Source organism: Arvicola amphibius, chromosome 1, assembly GCF_903992535.2.
Source record: "Arvicola amphibius chromosome 1, mArvAmp1.2, whole genome shotgun sequence".
In the NCBI taxonomy this organism is placed as follows: Eukaryota; Metazoa; Chordata; class Mammalia; order Rodentia; family Cricetidae; genus Arvicola; species Arvicola amphibius.
The window spans coordinates 47,172,655-47,181,631 of record NC_052047.1 but is presented as its reverse complement, the minus strand read 5'-3'; the positions used below and the strand labels follow the sequence as shown (position 1 = coordinate 47,181,631).

Below are 8,977 nucleotides of genomic sequence, written 5' to 3'. Positions count from 1 at the left end.
CCTTCTCCTTCACTCCAGTTTCCTCTTCCTCATTTTCTGTTTCTTCCTTGCTCCCTGGTCTCTCCCTTACTGCCGCAGCGGAGGACTAGTATCATAGCTCAGGGGGGTGGAGCAGAGGTGCTCATGTGGCTGTAGGAATACCTGGTCAGTGATGCCCCTAGGGTCCTCCCATCCTCCTCTTCTCCCACCTCTCCTCTCACCCCTGGGGGACCAGGATTGGGACAACAAGGGAAGGTGGCCATGAAGCCCAAGCGAAACCGTTTGTTCATGAAGCAGTAGATGATGGGGTTCACACAGGAGGAGGTGTAGGAGAGGAGGAGGATGAAGGAGATGGGAGTCCCCGAGAGGTGTTTCTCAGCGGAAGCGGTGTCGTACGCCCTCCAGGCGTTGGCACTGAAGATGGGCATCCAGCACAGGAAGAAGAGGACCACAATGACGATGAGCATGCGGATCACACGCTTCTTGGCTAGCAGGTTGGCAGCGGAACTGCTGCTCCTGATGCGGTTGACTCTGCTGCCACTGTTGCTGGTAGACAGCTGCTGAAGCTCCAGCTTCCGCGGGTGCCTAGACTTCTGCAGGTAACACCCGTCACTGTCCTCATATCGGCTGCTGCCACTGCTCAGCTTCTTTTCTGCATGGGCAAGTGACATCATTTTATTGCTCAGGACATGTCACGCCAGAGAGAAGACGTAAAGACTCTGACACCTTCTGTCCAGGAGGCCAAGCTGAACTTGAACTGGAGAAATGGACAGGCAGCTAGGCCTGTACTGGTTTATATCAGTATCGGTCTGCGCTAGGTCTGTCCTTACAACGAAATATAAATCATGCATACATATAGTAATTATAGTAGTAATAAAATCCTACACACAAAGATTGTAAGGCTGAAACTTATTACAAAATAAATATTAACACTCTTCTCCGTTCTTTCTTTCCTGTTTGCTTGCTAAGTGTTTAGATTACTTTTATTGCGAGGACTCCAAGTAACAGAGAAAGTCAACAGGAGCCAGCGAGACTGTGTTATCTACATAGTAAGGAACCGAGGGAGGAGGCAGGGAGAGCAGGAAAAAGTTATGTCAACACAGGTGTTGGGGACAGTTTCAGTGGGCTCTAGAAGGGAGGCAGCACTGAGGGTGAGAAATGAGTAGCAAAAAGCTGGGCTTGTAGGGTGTGGACCTAATGTCTCAATGCCACGCGCAGGACAGAATCACCAGAGGGTGTCTACTAAGTGTTTACATTACAGTAAGCCTGGGGGACAGGACCCTCTACATGCAGCTGTCATGTGAGCATGTTCTCCTTTGATTCCACCTAGGACCCCACCAAGAAATGTCTCCTCATTTTACATACATGGAACTAGAGAAACCGGGTCTCCTGGCTTCCTATGACCCCAAGGCTTCAACACATGCTCCGAGTCCTTCTAGTTAACTTCTATTTGTTTAGTCCATCTAGCTTTTGAGTTCTTTTGGAATAAACACCCAGTCCAAAGATAGTTACCTTTAGAAGATTTCTTCTGGCTAGCGTCAAATTTTATTCCTTGGTAGAGTTCCAGAGAGATCAGCCCATAGGCCACCACCATCACAATCCCGGGGATGAGAAACAGGATGAGTAGCAGGAATGTTTGCCTAATACAATTAAAAGAAATCTAATCACCAGCGACTCTGGACCTTCAAGTTCTGATGGGCAAGAATGAGGCGGGGGCAGCTGGCCTGAGCAGACCCATTCATTTCTAGTGTTTAATGTCCTTGAAAATTCCGTGTTTGGAGGTCAGGTCATTAGAACTTGTTTACTTCTCACTCTCTTTAAAGTGGATGTGAAGACTACTTAAGTTGGGAAAACATGGCATCATTCTATGCTCCAAACTGACGAACACATTCAAGGCTAACGGCAAAACCGTTAGCAAAGTGGTGAGTTCTTACAGCTCCAGATACTCAGGAGGCTGAGGCAGGAGGCTTGCTCAAGTCCAGGAGTTTGAGGTTAGCCTGGGTGACACAGTGAGACCCTTTATAAAAATGAGTAACATGAGCAATAAATAAATAATGAAGTCTTTAAAAAATAATGGGAGCATATGGAGTGGATGTTCAAGGTGTTGAAATAGTAAATATGAAAACATTTCCCATCCAATGAGGACTAGTTCTGGGTTCTACAGCCAAGGCTAAGCTCTTTACATGTGTGTCTCATTTTAACTCACATAAGAACCTTTAAATGTAATTGCTGTTATCTGAGCACCTATTGGAGACAGGAAAATATTAAGCCTTGAAGAGATTAAATGTGCCCCAAATCACACAACTAATAGCAGAGATGAGATTTGAACCCTATGACATACAACAGGCTACACAACTTGTTGACTCTACAATGGGAGTCATTAGATGTTTAGGTCAGAAACCATGGAAAATCTTTCAGTTTTAGCAAATGTAACATTTGCCACCCATAAATCCTCCTAAGTATCCGTTCTCCATCATGCTGCCAAGCTGGTTTGGTGGCCCACAAAGTCTTAGGCCTGGAAGGATCAAGCTATGCTTTCTCTAAACACAGTTGGGGTTGAGGATTCACAGCCTCCTGCTCTGTGAGTCTGGTCCCTAAATCACTTTTGCAGTCTGGCATGTGTAAGCTACAAATTAGACCATACAGTTGTCAGAGGCAAACAGTTGCTCGGCCATTTCTCATTGCAATTGGACATGTTTTGATAAGTCTTGGATAGCCTTCTCGTTTGCAGTGTAATGCTGTTTTGTGTGCACACCGCTTGTTTGAAATGAAAGGAAGAGGGCAAGGAAGCATGCTCTGGGTTTTTAGCCACTTCGGAATGTCTACATCCTGTTTCTAAAGCAGCCCTAGAATTAGGAAATGTAATCCACATTTGTGTCATTTTTTCATTAAAAATATTTTTACGACTTCTTATTTGAACCTTATAGCTGTATATATAACCTATATAGATAATGCAGATTTAGAAAAAAAATCCATATTATTAACTCCTTTAGAGATAAAGAACTGGTACTTCAAGGGGCTGAGCAAATTTCCCCAAGGCTATTTTGCTAGTAAGAAAATGAACCAGCATTGGAAAATCTTCTCTTTTGGTAAGCTATTCTGGGCAAACACGGTGCTTATAAACACTAGGAATCGGGTGTCAAGATAGCTTTGCTTGCCACCAAGCTTGATAACCTGTGTTTAATCCCTGGAACTTGTGTGATAGAAGTAACCCTTCAAGCTGTCCTTGGGCCTCCATACATGCATGATGGCACGTGTGTACCCCCACTCATACACATACAAAGAGGTTAACATTTTTTAAAACACTAGAAAAAGCTACATAAGATTTTGGATATTGGTTTCTCATCAATTCCTTAGAAAGCCATAACTCTGTAAGCCAGCCAGCCTGAACGCCTTGGGGATCATGGAGATTGCCTAAGCGTAGTGGTTAAGCACAGAGAGAGGTGCTGGCCCCTCCTTGCTTTGTGGATTTAGTCACTCTGGAACCTCTAAGTCAGTTTCCTTATCTGTGAAATGGATAGGCCAACATCACTTCATCTAGAACCAGTGTTGAGGATCTCGGTTTCCCACTGTGTACTCTTCCTGTCAAGCTAGAATGACCCTCCTCAGGGGGTCTCTGAGGCCCCACACTTGGGGGACTATGGGCCTCTAACTTTCTGGACTGTGAGCTTTTCCCTCAGTGGTGTAGCCACTCGTAGGATGTCCATGATCCAGTAAATAACTTCTTATTCAGTTCTGTAAGGAGATCTGTGGGTCACGTAGAAAAAGAAGACATGAAAGCAGGAGGGGAACTTGTTGGGGGGAAAAGGGGTTCAGCCAGAGATGGAGGCAGATGGGAGAAGAAATGGGAACGGGGGCAGATAACTAAACTTCATTATATAAATGTATGAAACTGAGCCGGGCGGTGGTGGCGCACGCCTTTAATCCCAGCACTCGGGAGGCAGAGGCAGGCGGATCTCTGAGTTCGAGGCCAGCCTGGTCTACAAGAGCTAGTTCAGGACAGGCTCTAGAAACTACAGGGAAACTCTGTCTCGAAAAGCCAAAAAAAAAAAAAAATGTATGAAACTGTCAAAGAATAGTAATAGGACCCTCCTTAGCAAGCCTCCAGGCCACCTGTCCCTTAGCCATCTGGCAGGGTGTTCCCGTCCCTCAAGAGCACTGCCTTACCAGGATTGCTGCATAGCATCGCTTGGCAACAGGAAGCGGCACATATTTGCCGTCTGGTTGTTATTTTTCGTAAAAGGCACCAAATTGCTGTAAATGGGGTACGGAGTCATGATGGTAAAGGAGAGGCACCAGGTGGCAGCGATGACCTTCAAAGCATGGGACTTCGTTTGCCAGACTCGGGACTGTAAGGGTCTGCAGATGGCGCCATATCTCTCCAGAGAGATGGCTACCAGGTTGAAGGTGGAAACACTCACAGAAGTGCCTGGGAAGGAGCATAGACGGTAACACGGAAGTTACTAAGGCGTTGACACCGATTTAGCTTAGGTGTGTCAGAGCTGCAGTTTAGTATCGTGTGAAAATGCTCAAGGGGTAAAGAAATACTTTAGTGCCAACTTTGTACCGAAAAGGACTTAAGGCAGTTAAGCACATGTATTTGCCAACACATCTCACCGCCCAGTTTCAGATAAGTTTATTGAGCTTTGATTGCAATCTAACTCCAGCTTGGGCTGAAGGGACTCATTAATTAATAAACACGGGGATTAAAAATAAATTGCCATCCCACAGAAGGGCTTTTTGGAAACCTAGAGAAGAGTTCTAATTTTGATCACGACCATGTAGACCATAGAAGGCAAAAATTGTCCAGGACTCCATGATGTCAAAAGGTCACTGGGGTGTTGAAATTTCTAATACACAATTTAAAATAGAGAAACATTTTCAAATTTAAACTATCTGTTGAAAAACTGCATAGTAAGAAAAGGTAACAGAAAAGAGGTTCTGGGATGAACTAACGGGTTCTGTGGGTGGGAGAAGCAGAGTCCTTCCAGCCGTTCAGCCTTTCTATTTTATAAAGCGGGTGTGTTTAGCGCTTAGAGTGGGAGAGAAATGAATTGGGTCTGCTCTAACGCATTCACACGCACGCAGTCCAAAGGAGTCCCCACTTCTACCGATGGTGTTGGGAGTGTATGCTTACTGTAAAATCTTATACTTTAAGCTCACTTTAGAGCCTTCGGCTCTGAGAACTGTCACCAATTAGCTGTTACCAACAGACTTGGGAAAAGTCAAAACTTGACATCCTAAAACATCACTACTTACCAGGATAGATAGTAACCATGTATATTTTTTTCTAATACCTTTAAGTAAAGCCTTTTTCTTGGGGGGGGTTGGGAGTCACTCACTGCATCATACTGGACTTCCCTCTAAAGAGCCTATAACATGTAGAATTGAAAGCATAGCTCTAAGTCCCAGTAAGTGTGTTCCTTACAATGGGTCCACAGTCACTATAAACTCACTGTCAACCACATCCTCCCTGCCCCTGCCACACACAAATAAGGTGCGTGATGGGTTTTGTGAGCAGTACTGTTGAAGATATTACAAAATAGAGGGTAGGATCTAAATCACCAGAATTAGAAATTCAGCAAAGCCCTGGGCATTGTGGGGCATGCCTGTAATTCTATCACTTGGGAGGCAAATGCAAGAGAATCACCTCAAGTTCAAAGCCACCTAGCTACACAGTAAGTTTCCAGGTCAGTCAAGATAACATACTGAACTCCATTCAGGCCTCCCTCTTCACCTCAAACCCCAAACCAATACCAAACAACAAGAAAAAGTAAATTTAACAAAGTAAGCTAGCATGACATTCCAAATAATCCCAGAATTATTTTGCTGTTTAATTTTGGCTATTAAAACTGTTCTGAGGTGAAATTCACACAGCACAGAATGGACCGCCTCAAAGCAAACAACAGTCTATGGCCTTCAGAGCCGCGTGACTCTGTGAGCATTTCTGTCAACTCTCCTCCCTGGCTAGGAGGCTCAAGCACTGTGTCCATCAGATGCTCGCGGATGGACCCCAGAAGTTAATGAGCTCAGGGCACTACTTCTTGACCTAACCATGATCCTTGCCCTTTTTAAGGCTTTCGAATACGTTCAGGGGTCTTGAACACAGATGAAACATTCTTGGTCACTAATGTGGGGGCTTGAGGGTCAGAGATTCATTATCATTGTGTCTTCCTGTGGATCCTGAACACTCAGCTGGGAAAAATAAAGGTTTTTTAAAGCCTTCTGGTCTCAGAAGATTGCCCAAGTCCAACTCAGTGCTGTCTGTTTTACACAGTTTGGGTCAGAATCAAATATCCCCTACACACACACAAACACACACACACACACACACACACACACACACACCTTACATCCCCTATACACACACACACACCCCTTACATCCCCTACACACACACATACACACACGCACACACACACACGCGCACACACACGCACACACACCTCACCCTCTTCTTCCTAGTTGGTTCTCAGAATGGGTAAGGGACATGTTTCTGTCTAGGGGTAGGCGAGCTACAACAGCTGGCAAGCTGAGCCCTGAGCTCATCACTGTGGTGCCTGCTAATCTCGGTTCAAACCCCAGCCGCCATACTTCCCCTGACTTTGTGAGACGGGGAAGAGTTGATGATAGTTCTTTGCCAGGTGGTTGAGAAACAAGATTATGGAACTAAAAGTGCTCAGGAAAATATCTGGCACATAAAAAGTACTAAAAAGTAGCTTTGTGGTGTTTGTTATAATTGTCATTATGTTTGGTATAAGCGGGCAAACCAGTCAGGGACTACTTCATAATCCATGGTCCTTAGGAACATATTCGACTTCTTATTAGGGACACACACACTGACCTAATATGCCCTCATGCTTTGAGAGAATAATCTGGGGAGTGAATCCTGACAGAAGAAGCTAGACTGAGCTGAAATGGTTTAAAATAGTTTCTATTTCTCACAGAACAAGAAACACAACAGCAAAGAGCCCTGATCCTACTCACCTGCTCCATTCCAAGAAACCCTGACCCAAGCTGGGAGTTAATTGGAATACAACCATATGCCACCAGAAAGGTACAGAGTGACCTGATGTCACCTAAGAATTCTTGTCCTTCCACAAAGAGGCAAGCCCACTCCATTTCCCTGTGCTTTTGTATCAACTTCGGACACACTTCCTGGCAAGTAGGAGGACTTTAAAGAGAACACTTATGTCCGTGTTTGTGGGCCCAGACAGACAGATGCTTGGTGTTTAGGAACCCAGCAGGGTCCCACTGCTGTGGCTGTCTAAGCAGGGTGCGAGAAGAGCCCTGTCAATAGCAACACCAGCAGCGACTCACCCATGAAGTAGGTGGTGGTCTTGCACATAGCACTTCCAAAAATGAAATCCTTGAGCAGGTTGGGGATGAGGTTGAAGGGCATGCAGAAGAGGCAGAGCATGAGGTCACTGACAGCCAGGGACAGCAGGAAGATGTTGGTGACGGTCCGCATCCTCTTGTTCCGAATCAGCACCGTGATGACCAGCGTGTTCCCCAGCACACTGAGGAGGAATATCAAGGAGTAGAGTAGAATCTGCACAGCAGGCTGCCACTCTGCAGAGGAACGGGGAAGAGTTGGAGGCATGGGGGGTTAGGAGAGTAGGCTGATAAGACCTTAGACTCCCCCCCCCCAGGGAGTGGTCATTTCTGACGATGTCCCCCACTGGCGTGCTTCACTGAGCCTGAGTATTCCTATACGGGCTGCATTGCAGACACAAAACCCAGAGAGGCACAGGACAATCCAATTGTTTTTTCAAAGGTTGGTGTGTCAACAGATCACCCAGGAGAGCAGTTTTTCCTAAGGACAATGCTCCTGAACGCTGATGGCTTTCTTTCCCTGAGGTTAAGCATTATTTTGCTTTAATCGTCTCTTCATGCTGGGTTTCCCCTAAGAAAAGGCAACCTCTACCCCTGACAATGCCTTTTCTGTAAAGCTTGGAGGTCTCAGCTTCCACGCTTGGCACCCTTTTCTTCCCACAGCTCTCCTGTGCTTTTGTCACCCCCCAATCCTGCGTGAGTCCCTAACTCTCCGTGGGAATAATAGGAATATTCGACTGTAGATTTCTCTTACTCTTTTATCCAAACTTCTGAACATACAACTTCATTTAGCTTTGTCTCCCAGGGATTTTACACACACACACACACACACACACACACACACACACACACACACACACACAGCATGTACATTTTAGCCAGCCTTATCTCCTTAACTCGGTAATTTTCTGAACTCCCAGCTTCCAACACCTACCTTTTGAAGGTTGAGGTTGATCCAGGCAGAAAAGAGTCTCGTTTTCCAGGCCGAGTTCACAGGGGGGAGTAATGTTGCTCCCATTCATAAGAAGGCTTTCGACCACGTCCATCCTGCTGCTCTCTCCCAAGTGCTGGCGAGCTGGTGAATGGCTCACTCCTGGCTCATTCCTCTAATGACTGTAGAGTCTCCCAGAGGCAACCTGCCGTGGAGGGGCAGGGAGCGGGGGATTTCCAGGTGTGGGCTTTGCAGTCATTCCTAAAGGCAACTTGAGTTCACCATTCTCAGACCGGCTGGGCAAGCATGCCCACTCCTGTGGGGAGAAGGCAGCCTGTGCAAGGCAAGCCTGCTCCACCTTCCAGGTCCACCCCTCCCATTCCTGGGCCAGTCTGAGGCCCTGAGCCTAGGAAGCCTGGCTGCAGATTAACCCTTCCCAGAGTGGAGCCACATCTACACACACACACACACACACACACACACACACACACACACACAGGAGGGGGGTGGAGAGAAAAAAAGAGAGAGGGAGGGAGAGACTTCCCAATTACCACCTCTCCTCTCTGCCTGTCATTGTCCCAGACATATTCAGAGTGAAGCCTGAACTGTCTGAGTGAGACAGCATCAATTAACATGGTAACAGATCTGATAATGCAGACCGGCAGGACTAAGGGACACAGAGGGACTGTGCCTCTATCTCCTTATATAAAGAGCAATTAGTGCCTTTTTAGC

The 8,977-nt window shown here is 46.3% G+C and overlaps 1 protein-coding gene across 1 annotated transcript; it reads right to left on the bottom strand.

The window, feature by feature from the left end:
* Positions 1 to 98: 98 nt before the first annotated feature.
* On the bottom strand, positions 99 to 8,399 carry Cckar (cholecystokinin A receptor). The gene is made up of 5 exons (XM_038312835.1): positions 8,249 to 8,399; positions 7,300 to 7,551; positions 4,147 to 4,408; positions 1,492 to 1,619; positions 99 to 631 (listed from the first exon to the last, which is right to left on the bottom strand). Exons 1-5 carry the CDS (start codon positions 8,358 to 8,360, stop codon positions 99 to 101), a joined length of 1,287 nt encoding a protein of 428 aa, XP_038168763.1. The 5' UTR covers positions 8,361 to 8,399.
* Positions 8,400 to 8,977: the final 578 nt, after the last annotated feature.

Excerpts from the sequence above, each read along its gene's own strand:
- Cckar (XM_038312835.1), bottom strand. The coding sequence starts at position 8,360 with ATGGACGTGGTCGAAAGCCTTCTTATGAATGGGAGCAACATTACTCCC. Across the intron at positions 7,552-8,248 it reads TCAACCTCAACCTTCAAAAG|AGTGGCAGCCTGCTGTGCAG; the intron begins GTAGGTGTTGGA and ends GTTCCTCTGCAG. Across the intron at positions 1,620-4,146 it reads GATGCTATGCAGCAATCCTG|GCAAACATTCCTGCTACTCA; the intron begins GTAAGGCAGTGC and ends TAATTGTATTAG.